Consider the following 23,658-nt stretch of genomic DNA (forward strand, 5'->3'; position numbering starts at 1 on the left):
ACAAGGGTCCCTCTAGTCAAGGCTATGGTTTTTCCAGTAGTCATGTATGGATGTGAGAGTTGGACTGTGAAGAAAGCTGAGCGCCAAAGAATTGATGCTTTTGAATTGTGGTGTTGGAGAAGTCTCTTGAGAGTCCCTTGGACTGCAAGGAGGTCCAACCAGTCCATTCTAAAGGAGATCAGCCCTGGGATTTCTTTGGAAGGAATGATGTTAAAGTTGAAACTCCAGTACTTTGGCCACCTCATGCGAAGAGTTGACTCATTGTAAAGACTCTGATGCTGGGAGGGATTGGGGGCAGGAGGAGAAGGGGACGACAGAGGATGAGATGGCTGGATGGCATCACTGACTCAATGGACGTGAGTCTGAGTGAACTCTGGGAGTTGGTGATGGACAGGGAGGCCTGGCGTGCTGCAATTCATGGGGTCGCAAAGAGTAGGACACGACTGAGCAACTGAACTGAACTGAACTGAATTTCCTCTTATTTATGGTACTACTCCTAACCTTTTTACTTTATGTTTGTATTTGGTCTTCTCAGGTTGGAGTCTTCCCTCTCCCGAGAGGACTTTGTCTCTGACTCACTCTTCTCCTGCTACCAAGTATTTCCAGGCAATCTGCCTCAGTTTGAGGACCATTAAACCTAATCTTTCCTAACCTGATTGACAAGTGACTGACCCTCCCCAAACAGGGAGAAATACTTGGGTGTATTCTATAATACATTATAGTCATTCTTTATTCAGTCTATTCTACAACCCCTCCCTGGGCAATCTCATCCATTAACACCTCTTAAATTTATGTCTCCAACCCTGACCTCTCTTGTGAGCCCCAGACCTGTATGTTCAATTGCCTATTCAACATCTGCACTTGGATGTCTCAAAGGCAAATTAATCTAAACATATCCGAAACAAAATCCATCTCCCCCTTGATCTGATTTTCCTCCAGTGTTCTTTGTCTCCGTGAATAGAGCCACTAGACCTTTGTTCAAACCAGAATCCAGTAAATCATATTAGATTCTCCCTTCTTACTTATTCCACTGATCCGAGTCATCCAGTAATGCTAACTTTATCTCCTTTGTTTACCTGCAAGCTAAGTTGCTTCAGTGGTGTCTGACTCTGTGACTCTATGGACCATAGCCAGCCAGGCTCCTCTGTCCGTGGGATTCTCCAGGCAAAAATACTGGAGTGCGTTGCCATTTCCTCCTCCCAGGGATTTTCCTGACCCAGGGATGGAACTCGTGTTTCTTATGTCTCCTACATTGGCAAGCAGGTTCTTTACCACTAGCATTACCTGGGAAGCCCTTTATCGCCTATATTAATCTAAAGTTATTTGCTTTCCTTTATTTCCTTTCCCACTACCATGGGATGGTGGTAAGTCTAAAATATTATCATCTTTCTCCTGAACCACTCTCATATCCTTTTAACTGGTCTCCCTGTGTCCACTCTTGCACCTCTTTAATCCATCCTCCACACTGCTATCAGAGTTTTCATCTTCTCTGTGCTTAAAATAAAGTTAAAAATCCACAACATTGCTTACAAGGCCTTGCATGTTCTTGTCCTTATCAACCTTTCCAGCCTTCTGGAGACTTCTCCTCACTTACTGTGCTTCTTCAAGCATGCCAAGTTTATTTGACCTCAGAATCTTTGCACACGCTGTTCTCTCTATGGAATGTTTGCTATTACTCACCCATTGGATTTTAGCTTAGATATCATCTCAGTAAAGTTTCCTTGACACTCTAGGCCAGGCTAGGCAGCATGCCCTTCACTTTGTATGTATCCAAGCACACTATACTTCTCCGTTATAACACAGCAGTGTCGTAATTATCTGATCTAAGATGTCCATCCCAGTAGGCTGCAACTTGCACCAGGGCCTACCTAGTTTTCACTGCTAGCACATACAGTAGGTACTGAATAAATGTTGAATGGATGAATGAATTTAAGTATTTATCATCTTTGTCAGATTGTAAACTTTATGATTACAAACTTCAGATCCCCTAGCTTAGAATGTTGTATAATCTGTCTCTCTCATTCTCCACCGGGTGTGCGTATGATTTAATCAATAGATATTTGATGTGAAAAATGAATTGAAATTCCTGGAACTACTCAAATTATTTTTCAAAACCTCCTTGCCTATATTTATTATGTGCATTTTCCTTTCCCACTCTACATATGTTCCACATTTTGGTCTCTTTTTTTTCTATAAGTACAATTTATTCTTTATGGATAGAGGAACTTCCACAGTAATTCTCTCCCTTTTAATGCCACCACATTTATTAAAGAGCACAAATGAAATAGCTGCATACACTTAAAACACTATACAATTTTATAAGAACATTATTTTTCCTAAGAGGAGATGTTCTCATTTCTAGGAAGGGAAAGATCATAGCCATGTATATGAAGAGCCTGCAATTGACTGTGAACATTAAGTCAAATGATCAGAGGAATAAGATTTGCATTGTGGGTAGATAATGCATCTATATTTCTACTTCTTCCCTGTAAAGTAGAACTGCAAGGTTTGACTTTGTATAAACTTCTCTACTGCCTGTTAAATACATGTTGCTGCAGCTATAAAATGATTTATGAGATAGCAAAATTCTGTTTCTTTGTTCTGAATTTGGGCACAGGGAGTAGATAATCACTTATAGAGCTCTGTAATTTTCTGTAGAACTTGGAGTGTAATAGAATGAATAGCTTTGAAATATCTATTCAGTGCCTAGAAAGTAAGACACTTTTTTGAGGTGAGTATTAAACTAAATAGGAGTCCAAAGATTAGCAGTGTACTTTTTTTTTTTTTGGCAGTGTACTCTTGACTTGGCCTCTGTGTAACCAAGAAGGTCTCACCAATCTCTCTGTGCGCATGTCCTCTTTTGTAAAACAGACTTAATAATACCTCCACTCATTACTTACAGGATTGCTCTGAGAAACAAAGTAGGAAATGGAAGATATATCAATAAAAATATCCCACAATGTGGGGAATGTTGCATGATATTGCTGCTTGAGATACCTTATTTCACTCTCCCCTCAAGTCACTTTCACTGGTACCTGGTAGTCATTGCCTATTTTTCACATCTCACTACTAAAGAAATAAACACACCAATAAGGTTGCAAGTAGGGAGAAGATAAAAATTGGAAGGTTGGCGAATAAGAAAAAATAATGACACTTCAAAATTGTAAATACCACAAATTTGTAATTGTTACAGTTTATATTGGGAGACTAATACTCTTTATATTGTTCAGACAATAGATGTTTGTTATCAGTAAGCCAAACAGAACTTATTTTGCAGGGAATAAAAATGACATGCAAATATTATATTTCACATATACAATATAAGCCTATTTCAAATATTAATGGTTTTAAACTAAAAAAATCCAATTTTTCTTCCATACAACTCATTTTGTTTAAAAAAGTGCTTCTTTTATACAAATGGAGGTGAATAAGATGTATTACTAAATATAACTACATCATTGCATTAAATGAACCTGTTTTACCTACTTAGTAAGCATGATGGGGTCTGCAGCGGTCAAACTCATTTATGAGTTCAAAGCTTCAGATTTGGCATAGATGGAAATGTTAGGCTGAATGAACCTGTCTTTACTTGATTTACCTTAATATTTCCTGCCTAGTACATAATACATAATACACAAACCTTTTACAATAAACCTTGTTTTATACAACACATGATTCTGAAATGTATGCAAAGTACACTTTTAGAAATTGAGTTATGTTAAACCTATTAGGAGAGTTTACTATTTCAGTAATTCAAGTAGTGAGTCCTTTTGTTTTGTTGAATTATATGAAATTGCTGATATTTCAGCATTGTTTATTTACATAAATGCCAATTTCATGTGATTCAATGTAATAGAAAGTGAATACTCATTCTTTTACCTTAAAACAAAGTACATCTATATATAAATAACCTATCTGTTTATATACATTTAGGCTAACATGCAATTTTTTGGAGAGTGGGGGTGAGGGAGGGAATTGCCTAGTCGGCACTTTGCATAGATGGATAAATTCAAATTATGCCCATTGATTGCTCTAGCTGCCTCTTTGAGCAGTAATATATGTTAATTAATACATTGGGGGATATAATAAAAATGAATATAAATGGAAAAGTTGTTTTCTTTACAGATGGTTTGCTATGATGAAAACATTCAGTTTGTTTTTCCAAAGACTAAATACCAGGTATGTCACCATAATGACACATCTGCATACATACATCTCCATTTATATTATCACTGGAAATTGTGAGGGGTTATGCTGCTATTTTAGTGCAATCCATGCCATGTACTTTGGTTAATGCTCAGTGAAGATCTGGATCCCATGGGGTGGTTGTGATGAAAGAGGGTGATTGTTTTCCAGGTGAGTAACCTAATCATAAATTAGGAATCTTCATCCAAGTCAGTGATTAAGGAGCAGTTTTAAACTCCTAAAATCTGGGTTGGGGAGATCAGATGGGCAGGGACTAGATGTGCAGTTTGTCTCTTCACCAGATTCAGCAACAAGGCATTGGGTATCTTGCTATTCACTGCTGTTGAAAATGTAATCAGTTCCTTCATTTATCCCGTCACTGACTTCTTAACTGTAAAGTACATTCAAATACTGTGAGCACAAAAGGCAGAGCCTGGAATGAAGAGAGATGTGTGTCCTTAAAAAGTTCTGGGGTATACTGGCATCCTTTGATGAAGTCCACGTATGGCTGCCAAAAGCTATCCTTTTAAAGGGTACATAGGGTCTGGGTGTGACTAAAGACAATTTAAACTCCCAAATGAAATAATATGAATCACTTTGCAATTTGGAAATGACAATGCCAAAAGGGGAAGAGCATGCCCTATCTGATTCTTAGCCTACCTGCTCATCTCTTCCAAATGGTACAGAATGCAGCTGCCATCTCTTATGGTGCGCTATTGTAACAGGTGTGCCAGAGGCAGGCTTGCTGCTAAGTTTAGCTCTGCATGTGGGGATTTCACACTTTGTAGCCCCTTGGAGAGGGGAGTATTGGCAAATGACTGTGTATAAAAGTAGAAAGCACTTGGGAATTTCACCATCATGCTAGATTTAGATCAAAGTAAAGGAGCCAATCTAAATTGGTAACAAACTCAAGAGCATGTCTGGTAGAGGTGCCATTAACCTAACATCCATTCCACTTCTCTCTCACTGTCACAATTCCCAAGGGAGCACCTGGTGGAAATTTGATGACCATATTTTAGGTGTAAGCGAGAACTGATTTTTTTAAAAGCAGGTAGAAATTAACATGAGTATTTTAGTTCTTTGGCAGCAAGAGTATGACCAGCCTTCTAATTTCTAATTTGTAATAAGTAAATTATTAAAAAATCAAATTGTCTCCCACTACTGGCACACTAGGGCTGTTTATGAGAATGCAATTTTTCAAAATATATTTATTTTATAGGTAATAAGTGAAACACTTCATCTTTTGGCAGGGATCAGGAAAGGAGGAACATTTTCTGGGAAAGACAAATGTGACATTTGAGGACACTGATCTCAATAAAGATTTGTTGGAGGGTATTATTTAGTCCTTTCCTCTTTTGTCTCTGTTTTTCTTACACTCAGATCTAAGAGGAGTCTAGTGATGACTGAATAGCTCTCAGATCATTTTTCAGAAAGAAAAACCTGGTACCCCAGGCTTGAGTGTTTTGTCCAAAGCCACAATCATTCAACAACAGAATACCAAGACTATTTCATTTCTGCTTTAAAGTACAGTTGAGTCTTCTTTGCCAAGGCCATCTTTAAACAAAGCTTAAATTTGAGTGCAACTCAATCATGGAGTGTGATGGGGAAGGAGAAAAGGGCAAAGAAGGTGCACGTATCATAAAATGTTCATTATCATAAGCATATTTTGACTTAATTTTCCCTTGGTTTGAGGGAAGCTCATTGTTCCAGATTTTTGTAATATATCTACCACTATCTGAGTTTTTAAAAGTCCAGTAATAGTAATAACACAGATATAAAATGCACATTTTCCCTCTCTAGATGAGTTTGTTCACTAGAAACTTACTTTTGCAAAATTGCTTTTAAAATTGAAACAGTGTCTTTAAAGACTCTGCTTTCATTTGGGACAAACCTGATGGCCATAGTTGATAAAATCACTGCTCTTTTGGGAAAGGGTTTGTGGTCCCTTCCATTAACCTCCAACATGAGTCAAGTTCATGTAACCAGAGGTGATTCTTTTGGGCCTAACTGCGAAGTTAAAACTTGTTCCTTTCTTGGGGTAACCTTTTTGAACAATCAGTCCTTTCAAAGGCAAATTTTCCTTTTTCTTGGAGTTTCCAGGGTTGTGTTTGTTTGTTTTTTAAACAACAGCTGCATATGAATTTCTGTGATCTGAGGGTTGCTCAAGGCCCAGCCTCTCTCTGGTTACCATGGAAACCTACCTTCCCAAGCAGCTACCATTTCCTATATTCTTGGCAAGGAAGGAGTCAAACCTCTTAGATATCCCATAAGCAGAGTCAAGATAAAGAATAACACAAGGAAAGGAGGAACAACTTGTTAAGTGGACAACTTGTTGATTCCTTACACAGGAAGCTACATGTAATGAAGTCAGCTTTCCTGGACATCAACATACAAGGGTTCACTGAGATCCAGTAAAGCTCACTTTCATCCTGGCTTTAAGGAGTAGGAATCCGACTCTGCATCTCTACGTCTGTGAATTGAGGAACACTTTCTGTGCTCTCAGAGGTGATGGGTGAGATGACATGTTTGAGTCGAAGGAGCATCGTGAAGAGCAGGATGAGGAGAATAGCCAAGAGGCTCAGGAATAAGCCCACATACATATACAGGTTGGAATACTTATCTGAAGTAGTGTCAACCTCTGTTGCCAGGGTGGGAAAATGGGCCCGTCCAGTGAGATTTCCATGGTACTTGAAATGTACCTCCGTCATCACTCAAGACTTGAGTTAGTACCTATTTCTAGTTGATTTCTATTGCCCTTGAGGCATTCCACAGTCACTTAGACTGTCTCTGAATATGCTGGAGGTGTTCTAACAATCTCATACACAATCAAAGCAATCACAACCAGAGCCAAGTCAATATTGCATAAGCAAGAAAATTATATTCTAATTTGGCAGTTGCCACACCATCTCTATTTTCCAGCACAGCATCCCTCTCCCAAATAGTTTTTTTTTTTATCAGAACTTCTTAACCACTTTCTTAAAATATAAATAAAATATTTTATTTTCCACAGTCCTACTCCTATAATGATTAAAATAAATATGGCAAAACTGCTTTATAATACTGGAATGAGAACAAGCATGTCTGAGTATTAAATCAGACTTTTTCTATCTTTTGGTGGAGGGAGAAAGCATTCTATTTTATCTACGGCTTATCTAATGTGTGCATTAATTATGTGAATTTAATTGGATTCTTCTGTGGGGAGATTTTCTAAAAGCTTTTGTATATTTCCAGCTCAGCATATCTGAGTTTTTGCCCTTCTTGTCTTTCTGAATCCCCCATAAGTATGGAGCTTGTAAGGTGTCTTCCCGATTGCCACAGCTTGAGGGTTGGAAGTCTAGAGAATGTAACTTTTCTACAGTTTTGTTGACATCCCTCACTGTAGGCTGGAGGGAAAGTGTTGTCAGACCTGGTAATTCTCAGATGGAGGAGGTCTCAGAGATGCTGACAGCAGTAGGTCTAGGCTCAGAAGATTTGACTCTTCAAATTCCTCAACAGATTTATTTTCCTGAAAATCAAAAACAAAAATAAAAGATTTGGGTATCTAAGAAAGAGAGATGGTGATTTCTTTTGAAATAAAAATTAACTGATATATTGCAAAATGGTTTTAGATGGGAAATTTAGTTTTAAAATGGTATCCTGAGTTTTTATCATTTTGAATGCTTTTTTTTCTAAGTGGTATACCTGTTACAAGGTTAAAGAAAAATTCCAGTCAGAGGACAGCAGCTAATAACTTGGCTAGAGTAGGACAGTGTTTTCTAAACTAACTGGTCATAAAATTCTGAAGTACTTATTAAAATATAGACCCTGAGTCCCAATCTGGACTTTCTGAATCATAATCTCCACAGTTGGGCCTGCTCACCACTCTAGAGAATCAGATTTTATTGGTCTTAGGTGGGGTCCAAGCACTGGTATTGTTAAAAAGTTCCCCAAATGGCTCTAAAGTACAGCCAGGACTGAAAACCACTGCTCTAGTTTAACCGAGAAAGCCTAGCACTGAAATGAAGATCTAAATCTAAGGATTTGTTTTTCAAACCCCAGGTCCCAGTGCCATGGGTCACTTTAACAAATTATGGAATTTTCAGGAATGCAGGCTTCCCCCAATTTTGTTTTTGTGTTCTCTGTCTCTCATTTAGGGCTGTGGGGTAAGAATACACCCCCGCCCCCAGTATTTGTAGATCAGAAGTAATTGAAAGGGTGTGTTTGTTCTGAGCAAGTAACTTCATCTTTCATTAATGGTAAAGATGGACTGTTGTCTTTATTGGCAAAAACATTCCAGTGTGTAAATAGGGTCAACTATTTGCTGTTGAAGGCTTCCAAAATAATTTAGCTTGTTTTTCCCAACATGAATTTTGAATATAGGTGACTAAAAAGAACAATACAAAACATAAACTACCATCACCCGTTAAGCTTCCATGTGCAATAGCGGCAGAGAGCTGACAAGGTAGCCCAGTTCTGTCGCTTGTTAACATGCCCAAGGAGCATTAATAGAAATAGCTCCAACAATCACATTACTCTTCCTATAATCTTGATTTTTCCCCCAGCCTAGGAGCCCTTCAGCTTAAAGTTTATATTTACTAGCTCATGGTACTGTACTTTCTGTAATCTGCATGATTCTTAGCCTGCCTACCTATGGCCTCTATCACCTGTGCAGAACCACCTGGTTCACAGAAACAAGAGCAAAGGGACAGGGTATCTTTCTACTGTCTTTGGAGCTATAGGCTAGGAAACATTTTTTGCAATACTTAAAGGTACATCTATTTTGATTTCTGATTCACTAACAAGTGGAAAAGGTAATTACATAGATATCCTTTTGTTCCCTAAAAACACCAGCCCCAAAGGCAGTGGTTCATCTGAGTAGCTTGTTACAAATGCAGATTTCAAGGTCTGTTCTTGGGAGCTCTTTCTCCCCAGACCACTGGATTCTCGACCTTTCTTATTCTCCTAAATTCAGTTTTTCTCAAGAATGTCATGCATGAACCTCCTACGTTACTTAAAATGTAGACTCCTAGGCCCTTCACCAGGCCTATTGAGTTCTAATATTTTGGGTCAAGGCCCAGGAATACGTATTCTAAGCACAAGATTTTCAGGTGATCCTTTGCATATCAAGCTTTGAGAGTTAACTATCAGTTTTTCTATCTAGATATCCCAGCTAAAGAACAAAGCTAAACTGTTCTGTTGGTTGTTTGGGAACCCTACTTTTAAAAACTATTTAAAAGAGTGTCACAGAAGGAATTGTGTCCCCAAAAGAGTCATGTTGAAGTTCTAACACCCAGTACCTGCAAATGTGACCTTATTTGTAAAAAAAAAAAAAAAGGGGGGGGGGTCTTTGTAGATGTAGTCAAGTTCAAATGAGGTCATTAGGTTGGCCCTAAATCCAATATGACTGGTGTCCTCATAAGAAGAGAAAGCAGAGGTATACAGGGGGAACACAGAGGTAGAGACTGGAGTGATGCACCTACAAACCAGGGAGGGCCAAGGATTGCCAGTAAACACCAGAAGCCAGAAGAGTCAGGGAAGAATTTTACTCTACAGAGTGCAGAGAGAGCATGGCCCTGTTGATGCCTTGATTTCAGACTTCTAGCCTTCAGACCTAAGAGAATAAATTTCTGTTTTAAGCCACCTAGTTTGTAGTACTTTGTTTATAGCAGCCCTAGGAAACGAACAAATACACAGAGTGATCCCCCTGAGGCCCTAGGATTTTGGAACCTTTGGGGCAGTGTTTCTGAAGGAGGTTCCTTCATCAGAATCACCTGGAAGATTTGTCTTACAAATGCAGATTTCTAGGCCTTTCCCCTTGCTCTCTAGATCAGAGTCTCTCTGGATAGGACCCTGAAATCTATATTTGTGACAAGCTACCCATTCAGGGTTTCTAAGTACACTCTGCAAGGAATGGTTTCCAGTCCCTGCTGCCCATAGGGTCACTTACTAAACTTTTTGAAAATATGTCTATCTGGGGCCTTCCCTCAGAGGTTCTGATGCTGAAGGTTTGTGTGGGGGGAGGCCCAAACAGCTGTAGTACTTAAAGGTCCACATGTGGTTTTGATATGCAGCCAGGGCTGAGAAGCACCACTCTTCAAATAGAATGGAGTGCCTGAGAGTCAGGACTGTGACAGTCCCCAGCAGCCCACATGGAGGCATACTTTTTTCACCTGGCCTCCAGAACACAAGTAGTAGGAAAATCAACACTCACTGTTAGTGCCGTCCAAGTGGGAAAAGTCTCAATAGTAGTATACTGTCTTTTTCGTCTCCCATGGACCTCCAAGTACACATATTTGGATAAGTCAGACTCCCTGGTTAGGCACACTGTCGTCATGGGTGCCTCCAGGTTCTCTTTTATTTGTTTACTTAGTAACACCCATGAACAAATACCTGTGAACAAGAACCTACTGACTGTAAGATTGAGAATAATAATTTACATGATGCCTACCTATGCTCCTCCCTATCAAATTCAATATTCTGAATTTTGTTAATCATTACCTTGCTTTTATTTACACACACACCCCATGCCTAAACACTATGTTTTTTATTTATGTTTTTAACTTTATAAAAAAAAAAAGTGTCAAGCTATATGTCTTCTTTGTGTTGTGCTTTTTACTCTACATTGTATCACTATATGATTTATTTATAACTATTCTTATAGGATGAAAAAGGAATAAATATTTGGTAGTCCACATATTACCTTTTAACTTTATTCCATTCTCCTTAGCTTGGCATTCAAGGCTGTCCATGCCCTGGTCCTAGCTGACTTTAATTCCTTCCACTACCCTACTTTCCAATCAAGCTGTAATGCTCACTGACACCTATTTCCCTGCCTTCATGTTTTTGTTTGATCTGTTCCTTCTATCTTTGTATATATCTGCTTGGGGAAATGGTACCATTCTTCATAGTTCAGCTCATGAAACTGACCTTGATTTCTTATCAAATCCTAATTTCCACAGGCTCTCTATCCCTCCTAGAGAAGTTACATTCACCTAATATTGTAAGTATCTATTTTCTGTGTTTTTTCCCAAGTTGTAATTTATAAACTCCTTGACGATCTTTTTCAACCTTCCATTCACTTCCCATGTGGCTCAGTGGCAAAAGAATCCGCCTGCCAATGCAGGAGACACAGGTTCAATCCCTGGGTCAGAAAGGTCCCCCAGAGGAGAAAATAGCAACCCACTTCAGTATTCTTGCCTGGAAAATTCCATGGACAGAGGAGCCTGGCAGGCTGCAGTCCATGGGGTCATAAAGAGTCAGACTTGACTGAGCATACATGCATGCACGTGGTCCCTTATGTAACCATGCTTACAATAGCTGCTCAATAATTACTGAATAAATGCATGGATATGACTGAAGAAATGCACTTAACACTGAAAATCTGGAGAGAAGCACAGTGTTATCTCTGTTTCAATACATAATAAAGGTTGGGGAAGTGCCTGAAACTCCCTTTTTATTTCCCTCCCCAACTCTTCTATCTCTTACTGTGCAAAGAAGACTTAAATTTCTGAGTATAACCTAGAATTAAGGAATAATCATTTTGGGGGAGTTCCCTGGCAGTCTAGTGGTTAGGACTTGGCACTTTCACTGCTGTGGAGCTGGGTTCAATCCCTGGACAGGGAACTAAGATCCTGCAAGCTGTGTGCCACAACCAAAAAAAAAAAGGCATAATCACTTTGTTAGAAACTTTGCTCTTGAATTATTTCAGTTCCATGATTTTAAAGGAAAACTACATGGAGTGGGTTTATGGCCTGAAGTTTTAGACAGTTCAGTTGTGTCTATAGATGCTTTTCATTAACAATTAATAATACTGCCTGTAAGACAATCAACCCTGAATTTTCCTTAAATCTAACTATTTATGAAATATTTATTAGAATTCTATGAAGCTTGAAGAATCTGTAGATAACAATACTCTCATATACAGTTTGTCAACTTCGTTAAACATTTCATTTGAGGGTTTTGAAAACTAACCATATATTTCTTAAAACCTCTGTGTCTGCAGAACACCAAACATCCTGTTCAATTCAGAGAGGTCTATCAGTTCAATTCCTAAAATCTGAAGGATTTTGAAATGAGTAGATGAAAAGTTAGATATGGGTGAAGGGGATCCTCTTTCTTAATCTGTTCCTATATCTGTGACAACTTCTCATAAAAGCTTTCCAAACAGGATCACCATAGCTCTCTTAGCTAACTATTGATGAGTTGCACAGACAATGTGATTGCTCTATTAAAAGGTCTGGACCATTTGGAAAGAAAAACAACCATGCAATTTCAAAAGAAGCCAAAATTATATTAATTCTAAAAAATCTGGTTATTTTGGAAAGACCTTTGTAAGATTATAGTATCCTACATTTTTTTCTGGAAAGATAAAAAAATGAAAATCAGTCTCTAGTCTTTGTAAAAGTAATGGAAAGCTGATGAGGGATAAGGAGAGTGAGGAATAGGAAAATGGGAAAGGCATTAGGAAAAGAAGGGAGATGGAGGAAAGGGGAGAAGAAGGAAGGAAAAATGTGAGAAGGTGTGGGAAGTGCTGATAAGAGGTGGGAGAAAATGAGTGGTTAAGAGGCACAGATGAAGATAGGGTAGAAGGAAAACATTGGAAAAGAGAGGAAGGAAGGAAAGTGGGAGGGGAGATTGGGGGAAGGGAAAATGGAAAGAGATTAACTTAATAACTGGCCAATGTCCAACATTAGCCTGGACATCTGGTTTACTTCTAATGTAAATCAAAACACCTACAAGCAATGTGAATGTACCTCTGATTTTCTGATTGTATGTTTTGTCATTAACTTGGTACATAAAATTCTTGGCAAAAAAAAAAAAAATCATGATTTTGGTATGAACGTTGAAATGCCAAGTCTCCGATTATGTTCAACGTCAGCACACAAAAGCAAACCTCACAAAAGCAAAATAACATACATACCCAGACCATGAATTTTGCTCCTTAAAATGAGAAGGGAATGTGAAGCTTTGCCCATCCATCAACATGGGAGAGGAATTCCTAGGGTGAAACTTATTTCTAATAAGAGAAACAAAGTTCTGTATATATTCAGACTGACACATTCAGCAAACCTTTGAGTGCAAACCAAGTACCAGGCCCCCTGTGAAGTGCTGGGGATATAGAGATGTGTAACCTCATCCCTGTTTTGGTCCTCAAGGAGCTCCCCATAGTTCCTTTTGCTTTTCTTTAATGTGATAAAGTTCTGAAATAATTGGCAATTCTATATTTTTCCAAATGACACCTGCTTATAGAATTTCAGAGCTGAAATCTCACCACATTGCTAAGGAAAATGATCAGTGAAACAACTCAGAAGAGAGTTTTGGCTCTTGCAATAGCTTTCAGGAATTAAAGCATTCTGTTCGCATTTACCTGCCCGGTGTGGGGGAGAAAAACTAAGGGGGTGGGAACTGTTAGAAAATCTAGTTCCACAGGAGCCTGTGAAAAAACAGTTCCAGCCACAAGCGCTTCTTCAGTCGCTGAAGCCATTAAGTAATAAGCGTTTCAAGTGAGAGCTGCTGTTATCTTCCGAGGCAGACAGAGCCGGTTTGTCACACCTGCAGATAAATAACCGCGTTTTCACCATAAATAACATCATCATATTTCCAAGTCTCTCTTACCTTTCTCGTGGCTCATGGGATGAATGGGGCTGGTCTTTTAAGGATCCCTTTTGAAGCTTACACCGACGGGCAAGTTGTTCAGGAATATCTCTGGAATATCTGGAAAATAGAAAGAAAGCCTTGTTTTGCCAGAGAAACAGGACTATGTTCATGCAAAATACGCTTTCTCTTTCATCCTCCTGAAGAGTCAGATCTTCCCAGCGCAAAAGAGAAAAGCAACCTCTATCGGTGACTTAAAACGCCGGTTGCCACTTACAGCTTCAGAGCGCAGTTTCAGATGCCTGCTCCTTGTAAACCCCGAACAGCCAAGAGAATTGTCCCTTTGGATGTGTATATACCATCCGGAACACTTGAATGGAAGCAGCCTGAATAGTTAAGTCCCCAGTTCCTCTTTTGCAGGCAACAGTTTGGAGAGTGCGGGAAAGGTAGTGAATCAGCTCTGCTTTGCCTTAGCGGCTGGGAGCCTCAGAGGGAGGAGATAAGAGAGAAGCTCAGGAGCAAAGTTTGTCTAAGCCTTCCACTTTAACCCCTTCGAGGTTTCTTCATGAATCTGTAAGGTTAGCGAAGACTCCCTGTTTTTGTAAAAGCCTCTTCATAGAACATTTAAGGAAATAAGATCTCCTGCTCAAGACTTTTTTCATCTTAGGTTTTATAGTAATTAATATATGTGTAGAATTAAAACCAAACATGCCAGGATGTAGTGATATTTAAATAATTCCATCTTTATAAACAGTATGTGTGCATATATATTTCCCCAGGTTTGGGAAACGTTTTTTTTTTTTTGTTTGTTTGTTTGTTTGTTTGTTTTAGGAACCAACTGAATTCTTTTATTTTGAAGTTTTTGTGGAGATTTAACATCAGTCTTAGAATCTAGGTCTGAGTTTCTAATGGGGGGGGTCTAAGCTTTAAGTAGAATATCTTTAAATAAGGCATATTTATCCCAGGTATATGTGCCATTATAAGTGATTCATCCAACTAGTTTAAGTGCCATTACTGTGTTTTATATGGGACTTCCCAGGTGGCACTAGTGATAAAGAAACAGCCTGCCAATGCAGGAGACATAAGAGATATGGGTTCGATCCCTGGGTTGGGAAGCTCCCTTGGAGGGGGGCATGGCAACCCACTCCAGTAATCTTGCCTCAAGAATCCCATGGACTGTGAAGCCTAGCAGGCTACAGTCGATAGGGTTGCACAGAGTCAGACACGACTGAAGCCACTTAGCACGCATGCACATGTTTTATGTATTGTGGCAAGAGAAAGGAGATTAACATTTCTTGAGTGCTTACTCCATGTCAAGCATTTAATGTAGAGAATTTCATTTAATCCTTGCAACAAGTCTGTAGTTTGGATATTATTATTCTCATTTTACAAATAAGAAAACCAAGGCTTAGAGATGAAGTATATCACATAGTTTAATAAGCTTGGAGCCAGTATTTGAAAACAAGGAGCGCTATCCCAAAGTCTCTGCTCTTTTCTCTGCAGCAGTAGTTCTGAACCTTTGGTGGGTGTTCGACTGCTTTGAGAACTTAATGAAAGCTATGGATTGTCCACTTTCTTAGAAATAGGCATATAATTTCTGTGCTCCATGGCCTCCTGGTTAAGAACAGCTGAATGTCCTCATGTCACTTTTCTAATATTATAGCGATATTAGTGCCTTGTTCATCCAAAAACTCATGGTCATCAACAATTTTTATTATGGAATTAATAATAATAGTATATAATAATAATGTGGACTTCCTTGGTGGCTCAGACAGTAAAGAATCTGCCTGCAATGCATGCAGGAGACCCAGGTTTGATCCCCAGGTCTGGAAGATACCCTGGTGAAGGGAATAGCTACCCTCTCCAGTATTCTTCCCTGAAAAATTCCATGGACATAAGAGTCTGGCAGGTTACAGTCCATGGGGTTGCAAAGAGATGGACAAGACTGAGCAACTAACACTTTCAATTTCATAATAATAATAGCATAATAATGTATAATACCAATTTTTAAGAAATTACTGCAGTGCTTTTTCCTTTTCCCCAAATTCTCTTTAACAAATCTTGCATCTTTTATCTTTTCATTTCCCTCATTCTAGCACTTACAATGGGTTAAGACTCTCCTTGAAATCACCAGCATAGTCTAATACCTTGTGGAGTAGGAAAACTGGAATATAGAAAACTGGAGTAGTATGCTCAAGATTCATGAAACTACAGGGTAAACATGATGCATTTTTCGAGAGGATCAATTTTACTTGAAATTTCAGATAGGAAGAACATAGGCAATTTGAGTGATAATTTTCAAGATAGTTTATATAACAATGAAACCATATTGTGGAATAAAATCCAAATGTTGTATACACTTTTTTTACCAAGCATGAGACTTCAGAGAAATATTGCACTTGCAGTGGTGCTTCATTGGGCTAGCCAGACTTCTCCAGGGATATACGTTCATTCTATTCTGCCATTTGGAATAATTTGGTGAACAAGTTTGAAGATCATGTTGTAATGAAATGATGATGGATTTTGAAATCAGATAGACCTAGGTTTCAGCCTCACCTTTAATCTATATTTTCTGGGTTACCTTGAGATAGTCAATTAATTTCTTAGTTTTATTATTTTAAAGGAAGGGAAAAACTCTCTTCATGAGTATTAGAAGAGAAAACATCTCTAAAACTACATGGTAGATGCTCAGTAAAGAATGAAGTTACTTGAATATAACTGGAGATCATTAGAGATAGTCTAATGTTTCCTACCTAATTAGGAAAAAAAAAAAGGCTTAGGTAAAAATAAAATAAAATTAAAAAAAAAAAGAAAAAAAAAAGGCTTAGGTAACATGATATTAAAATTTAAATTTCCAGAAAGACATAGATGGCCTACAATAGATGGGAAATTCCAAAGCCAGATCATGATATATAGAATTTACAAAGGAAATGTTCCAGAACAGAGTCCAAGAAATTAAAAGAAGTCTCATTGTGGAGGAGAGTGGGGGGAAAACTTGTGAAAACACGTCTCTGAAGAGATCTGTTGGCAGGCTAAGACTCCACTCCACCTTCTACAGGAATGCTGGAATGGTGGAGGTATTACCTCCTTCACCTCAACAGTAGGGAGAGGGATTTCTCCAGACCACTCAGAGAGCTTGACATATGTTCTCTGCAGTAGAGGCCGAGAATTGGAGCTGCATATTCCGAGAAAGCGAACATGGTCATTGGCAGGAGGATAGGGTTGACTGTGTTGGGACTGGCCAGCATTCCAAGAATTTATCAGGCAAGGGATGTTTGAGGATTTCCTGGGAATCAATCAAAAGGGTGCCATGCTAGAGATAGGGAGAACAAATGTGGGGTCACACTGGACACAGTCTATTAGAACCACCTAGATGTAGAGAACCTAGCAAAAGAAAAAAAAAAAGGCTGGAGATAACTGTTGGATTCCTAGGGGTGGAGGGAAGAGCTGTAAACTACCAACCTGGATATAAATTATAAACCCAGGTCTCCCAAATAGTATTGCTGAGTGATCCTCAGTCATGAGGACATTTGAAGAACCCAAAGAAGATCCAGAGACCTAGAGAGTAGGAAGCCATTTCTTCTACCAAAGAAGAAATGACCAATCCCTTTACCTCTTGTCCTTCTTCCTGCTTCCACCTTGGTGAGGGTCCAAATCAGAGCTGGCAAGTGGGAAGAGAAAGAAGAAAAGCTATCATCCCCCTCTTCAAAGGCAGATGGCCAACACCTATAGGCCTCAGTGTGGGGTGGGAGGGCAGACCTTATTTCTTAGTAAAACTTGAAGAGTTTGATTAATATCTTAGCCTGAATATGTCCTGATTACTGAATCAAGACTGTGTTTTGTGATTTCGAGTGATTTTAAGACTGTTTATTCTTGAAGGAATGAACAGAAAAGTCATAGGCCTTGTCCAAGTTTCCATCCAAGGTCAGAGAAATTTTATACCAAAGGAGTATATTTTATTGGACATTGGGAGACAAAATAAAGTTGTGTTTTGATTCTATCATTAATTATACTTTAAAAAATGCTGGTTATAAACGTTAATTCATTCCTTCATTCAGTGAATATCTGAATGCCTATGTGTGAGCCATTGTGCTAAGAACAGGACATACTATGAAATGAAAAATAGTCCTTACCCTCAAATTGTTTATGATCTATGGCAGGGGTCAGCAAATGCTGAACTTTTTCCGTAAAGGGCCAGATAGTAAATATTTTAGGTTTTGAGGGACACTTAAGATCTCTGTTGCATATTCTTCTTTTTAAAAAAATCAATTCTATAAAAATGCAGAACCATTCTTGGGAGCTAAAAAGAGGTCACAGGTCAGATTTAGCCCACAGGCCCTTGTTTGCTGGCTCCTAATGTGTGGAAGAAACAAATTTTTTAAAACCACCAATTATCATACATTTCTTATGTTTGAAGTTGTATTTAGGATCCTTGGGGAGGAGATACAGGAGAGCATTACCTAACTCTAGAGAACTGCGACTTCCTGGAAGTGGCAATATGGATTAGAGATCTGAAGGATGAGTAAGAATTGGTCAGGGTTACAGGAGGTGAGTGTTATTCAAGGCAGAGGGTGTTGCCTATCCAGAGGCATCAAAGCTTGACAGAGCTTAGTTCACTTTAGAAACTACAGAAGGGAAAACTGAATTTTACAGAGGTTAAATACTTTGTTCAATATCACACAACTAGTAAGTGATGGAGCTTAAAATCTTAACCCAGGTGTGCCTGAGTCTAAACCTATGCTCCTAACCACTGTATCATACTTCTGCCCTGGTACTAAAGCTGTTTCTATCTAAGATCCACTTCTTACTTTCTGCAAATCAGCAGCTCTTTCTGGCTCACTTCTGATTCCCCTGGGGGTAAAAATGTCAAAGTTCTAGAAGGGCTTGCAAGACCTTAAAAATAAAAAAGTGAATCGATAATGTTGGATTGTCATGATTAGAATTCTAATTCTCCCTTTTAAAAATAACCCTTTAACCCAGTAAAACCTAGCTCAAGCTACTCAAATTCAGAGCTTGCTTATTTCTTTTTTTACAAGAAGGATCCCCCCACCCCCAGCCTCAGCAGCCTCGGTAGCTAAGCTCTAGCACTATGATAATGTAATTTCTTACCTTCTTGTTATAGATTTATAATGAGATAATAGTACTCTCTGACTTGGATTACATATGGTGATTGGTCCAAGTACTGCTCCTATTTTCACCACTCATATTGATGACCTTGGCCAAATGAGTTTACTAAGTACAGATTAAATCTGTCAATGTTTTAAATTGATTATTTGGTGGATTTTTATTTTCCCCATGGTTTGGAAAGCTAGGTTAGCCATGTAGCAGCTACCCCTTGGAAACGCTCACCTTAAAGTCTGCCATGCATGTATATTTCACATCATACTCTTATGGTACACCTTAAACATATATATATATATATATATATATGTATATGTATATGTATATTTATTTATAAACTTATATGGCTGTTGTTTTTCAGTTGCTAAGTCATGTCCAACTCTTTGTGACCCCATGAACTACAGCACGCCAGGCTTCCCTGTACTCACTATCTCCCTGACTTTGCTCAAACTCATGTCCTTGGAGTCAGTGATGCCATCCAACCATCTCATCCTTTGTTGACTCCTCCTCTTGCTCTCAATCTTTCCCAGCATCAGGGTCTTTTCCAATGAATTGGCTCCTTGCATCATGGCCAAAGTGTTGGAGCTTCAGCTTCAGCACCAGTCCTTCCAATGAATATTCAGGGTTGATTTCCTTTAGGATTGACTGGTTTGATCTCCTTGCAGTCCAAGGGACTCTCAAGAGTCCTCTCCAAAACCACAGTTTGAAAGAAACAATTCTTCAGTGCTCAACCTTCTTTAGGGTCCAGCTCCCACAGCCATATATGACTACTGGAAAAACCAAAGCTTTGACTATACAGACCTTTGTCAGCAAAGTAATATCTCTGCTCTTTAACACACTGTCTAGGTTTGTCATTGCTTTGCTTCCAAGGAGCAAGTGTCTTTTAATTTCATGGCAGCAGTCACCATCTGCATTGATTTTGGAGCCCAAGAAAATAAAATCTGAGACTGTTTCCAGGTTTTCCCCATCTATTTGCCATGAAGTGATAGGAGCAGATGTCATGGTCTTTGTTTTTTGAATGATATATTGGTGCTTATACATACACACACACACACACACACACACACACACACACACATTGGGGCTTCCCTGGTGGCTCAGATGGTAAAGAATCTGCCTACAATGCAAGAGACCTGAGTTCTATCCCTAGAAAATCCCCTGGAGAAGAAAATTGCTACCCGCTCCTGTATTCTTGCCTGGAGAATTCCATGGACAGAAGAGCCTGGCAGGCTACAGTCCATGGAGTCACAACGAGTCGGACACAACTTAGAGACTAACACACACACACATGTATTTCACATTGTACACCTTACACTTCACATGTTATGTATCAGTCTGTTGTTGTTCAGTCGCTAAATCATGTCTAACTCTTTGCAACCTCATGGACTGTAGCACACCGGGCTTCCCCACTGGGCTTCCCTATTATCTCCTGGAGTTTGTTCAAGTGGTGCTGCTATCTATCTCATCCTCTATTGCTCCCCTTCTCCTGCCCTCAATCTTTCCCAGCATCAGAATTTTTTCCAGTGAGTAGGCTCTTTGCATTGTGGCCAAAGTACTGGAGCATCAGCATCAATCCTTCCAATGAACATTAAGGGCTGATTTACTTTAGGATTGAGTGTTTTGATCTTCTTGTAGTCCAAGAAAAGCCCAAGAAAAGCAAATCTGTGCCTGCTTCCACTTTTTCCCCATCTATTTGCCATGAAGAGATGGGACTGAATGTTACGGTCTTAATTTTTTGAATGTTGAGTTTTACGCCAGCTTTTTTTTTTTTTTTTTTAAATATTTGAAATACAACTTTATTCTGATTCTAAACGAAAAAGAATGGGAATGACAGTAACAAACAAGATTCCACCTCTCAATATTGTCATGTGACTATAGCAGTCTTATATTTGAAATGCAAGGAGGAAACAGCTGTGTTCCAAAACACCTAAATATCCAGGTCCAAAAAAATGAAGGTTTTTTTTTAAACTGCCACATTCAGTCCAAAGCCCATCCATCTCCTTCAGCATCCAAAGATTAAGCATATGTTCTGTTTAGCTATGTAATAAAGTAGCAAACATGCTGCACCACTGACATCACAGAACAGTTGCGAATAAAACTGGACTTCTGATGCTGGGCCCCAGCTTCACTTTCTCACAGGTCATCATCTTCATCCGGGAGAGCAGTTGTCTGAGCAACCTGTAAATTGTGCTTGTACTGTGCTGCCAAGGCTGGGTCCATGACCACTTTGGCAGGGCAAGAGCAGGCATGGTGACAAACTCCAGGTAATGGTCTCCGATCAGTTTTCTAGCAAGCCAGAGGAAGGGCTTTTCAAAGCTGTAGTTACTTTTGGCAGAAATGTCATAGTACTGAAGATTCTTCTTTCGGTGGAAGACAATTGACTTTGCCTTAACCTTTCTGTCCATAATACATACTTTGTTGCCACACAGCACAATCAGAATGTTCTCACACACTCGTACCAGATCTCTATACCAATTAGGCACATTCTTGTAAGCAACCCTTGATGTTACAGCAAACATTATAATGGCACACCGAGCTTGTATGTAATAGCCATCTCTCAGTCCACCAAATTTCTCCTCACCAGTTGTATCCCATACATTGAACTTAATCGGTCCTCTGTTGGTATGGAACACAAGAGGATGGACCTCAACACCCAAGGTAGCTACATGCTTCTCTAATTCACCAGATGACGTTTCACAAATGTAGTTTTTCCAATAACACCTTCACCAACCAAAACATGTTTGAACTGAACTTGGAGTTCTCCTTGGCCAGTCATTGCAATGTTACTTCCAGAAATGTCTCTGCACTTGTCTGACTGCTAAGCCAGCTTTTTCACTCTCCTTTTTCATTTTCATCAAGAGGCTCTTTAGTTCCTCTTCACTTCCTGCCATGAGAGTGGTATCATCTGCATATCTGAGCTTGTCAATATTTCTCCCAGGAATCTTGATTTCTGCTTGTGATTCATCCAGTCCGGCTTTTCCCATGATGTACTCTGCATATAAGTTAAATAAGCAGGGTAGCAATATATAGCCTTGTACTCCTTTCCCAATTTTGAACCAGTGGTTCCATGTCCAGTTCTAACTTATTTCTTGACCCACATACAATTTTCTCAGGAGACAGGTAAGGGATCTCCCATCTCTTTAAGAATTTTCCACAGTTTGTTGTGATTCACATAAAGGCTTTAGCATTGTCAATGAAGCAGAAGTAGATGTTTTCCTGGAATTCCCTTACTTTCTCCAAGATCCAACAAATGTTGGCAATTTGAACTCTGGTTCCTCTGCCTCTTCGAAATCCAAATTGTACATCTAGAAGTTCTTGGTTCACATAACTGTTGAAGACTAGCTTGAAGGATTTTGAGCATTACTTTGCTATCATGTGAAATGAGCACGATTGTACAGTAGTTTGAGCATTCTTTGGTATTGCCTTTCTTTGGGATTGGAATGAAGACTGACTTTTTCCAGTCCTGTGGCCACTGCTGAGTTTTCCAAATTTGCTGACATATTGAGTGCAGCACTTTAACAGCATCATCTTTTAGGGTTTGAAATAGCTCAATTGGAATTCCATCATCTCCACTAGCTTTGTCCTTAGTAATGCTTCCTAAGACCCATTTGACCTCACTTTCCAGGATATATGGCTCTATGTGGTGACCACACCATTGTGGTTATCCAAGTCATTAAGACCTTTTTTGTATAGTTCTTCTGTATATTCTTGAAACTTCTTAATCTCTTCTGCTTCTGTTTGGTCCTTACCATTTCTGTCCTTTATTGTACCCATCCTTACATGAAATATTCCCTTGATATCTCCAGTTTTCTTGAAGAGATCTGTAGTCTTTCCCATTTTATTAATTTCCTCTATGTCTTTGCATTGTTCACTTAAGAAGGCCTTCTTACATCTCATTGCTATTCTTTGGAACTCTGCATTCAGTTGGGTATATCTTTGCTTTTCTCCCTTGCCTTTCATTTCTCTTCTTTCATCAATTATTTGTAAAGCCTCCTCAGAAGTCTTCATTATGACCCATTGGACATCGTGGGTGGCCCTGCATGGCATAGGTTCTTTGAGTTACTCAAGCCCCTTCACCATGCTAAGCCTGTGATACATGAAAGGTATATGTTATTTACATCTTAACAAAGCTGAAAAATAAAATAATGCTTAAAAAGGGACTATATTGAAGTTCACTGTTCTAATGTTTCAGTATCCTATAAAATGGGCTATTATTACTAAATCAACTGAATGTCATCACAGCAATATATATGATACTTCCAGAAGAAATAAAGTAAATAGCAAAGTGAGAGCTCAAACTTAAATCAAAACAGGTTTATAGGGAGTTCCCTGGTGGTCCAGTGGTCAAAACCTGGCACTTTCACTGCCAAGGGTCCAGGTTCAATCCCTGGATGGGGGCCTAAGATCCTGCAAGCTGTGCAGCATGGCCAAAAAGAAACAAAACAAAAAACAGATTTATGCAATTCAATAAATTAAAGACAGCAGATTGATTACATACATATATTACCTCTTCATCTCAAGATAGCAAAAGAATGCAAAAGATATAAATTCATGATGTTGAAGAGAATGGAAAAGGAGCCATTAGTGGATGAAACTTGGATAAAAGCTGGAAAGCAGATGGAGGTGTAGGAACTGACAAAGTAGTATAGAAGAAGCTACAGTTTACAATACTTGCAGAGGGGTGATACAGTGAAAGAGAAAGTCACCCTTCTCTGCATAAATGCTACATTTGAAAAAAAAGAATGAGTGAGATGTAAGGCATAAGGGTTGGAGAAGGGA

General features: G+C 39.0%; 1 protein-coding gene and 1 pseudogene across 1 annotated transcript; both read right to left on the reverse strand.

Moving 5' to 3' along the window:
- Nucleotides 1-1,252: 1,252 nt before the first annotated feature.
- On the reverse strand, nt 1,253-14,245 carry SERTM2 (serine rich and transmembrane domain containing 2). The gene is made up of 3 exons (XM_027534801.1): nt 14,036-14,245; nt 13,780-13,878; nt 1,253-7,690 (listed from the first exon to the last, which is right to left on the reverse strand). Exon 3 carries the CDS (start codon nt 6,891-6,893, stop codon nt 6,621-6,623), a length of 273 nt encoding a protein of 90 aa, XP_027390602.1. The 5' UTR covers nt 6,894-7,690; nt 13,780-13,878; nt 14,036-14,245; the 3' UTR covers nt 1,253-6,620.
- Nucleotides 14,246-20,985: 6,740 nt separating this feature from the next.
- Nucleotides 20,986-21,655, reverse strand: LOC113887695 (annotated as a pseudogene).
- Nucleotides 21,656-23,658: the final 2,003 nt, after the last annotated feature.

Source organism: Bos indicus x Bos taurus, chromosome X (genome assembly GCF_003369695.1).
Source record: "Bos indicus x Bos taurus breed Angus x Brahman F1 hybrid chromosome X, Bos_hybrid_MaternalHap_v2.0, whole genome shotgun sequence".
NCBI lineage: Eukaryota > Metazoa > Chordata > Mammalia > Artiodactyla > Bovidae > Bos > Bos indicus x Bos taurus.

Bases quoted from the DNA above. Each gene is read 5' to 3' on its own strand.
- SERTM2 (XM_027534801.1), bottom strand. From the start codon at position 6,893: ATGACGGAGGTACATTTCAAGTACCATGGAAATCTCACTGGACGGGCC.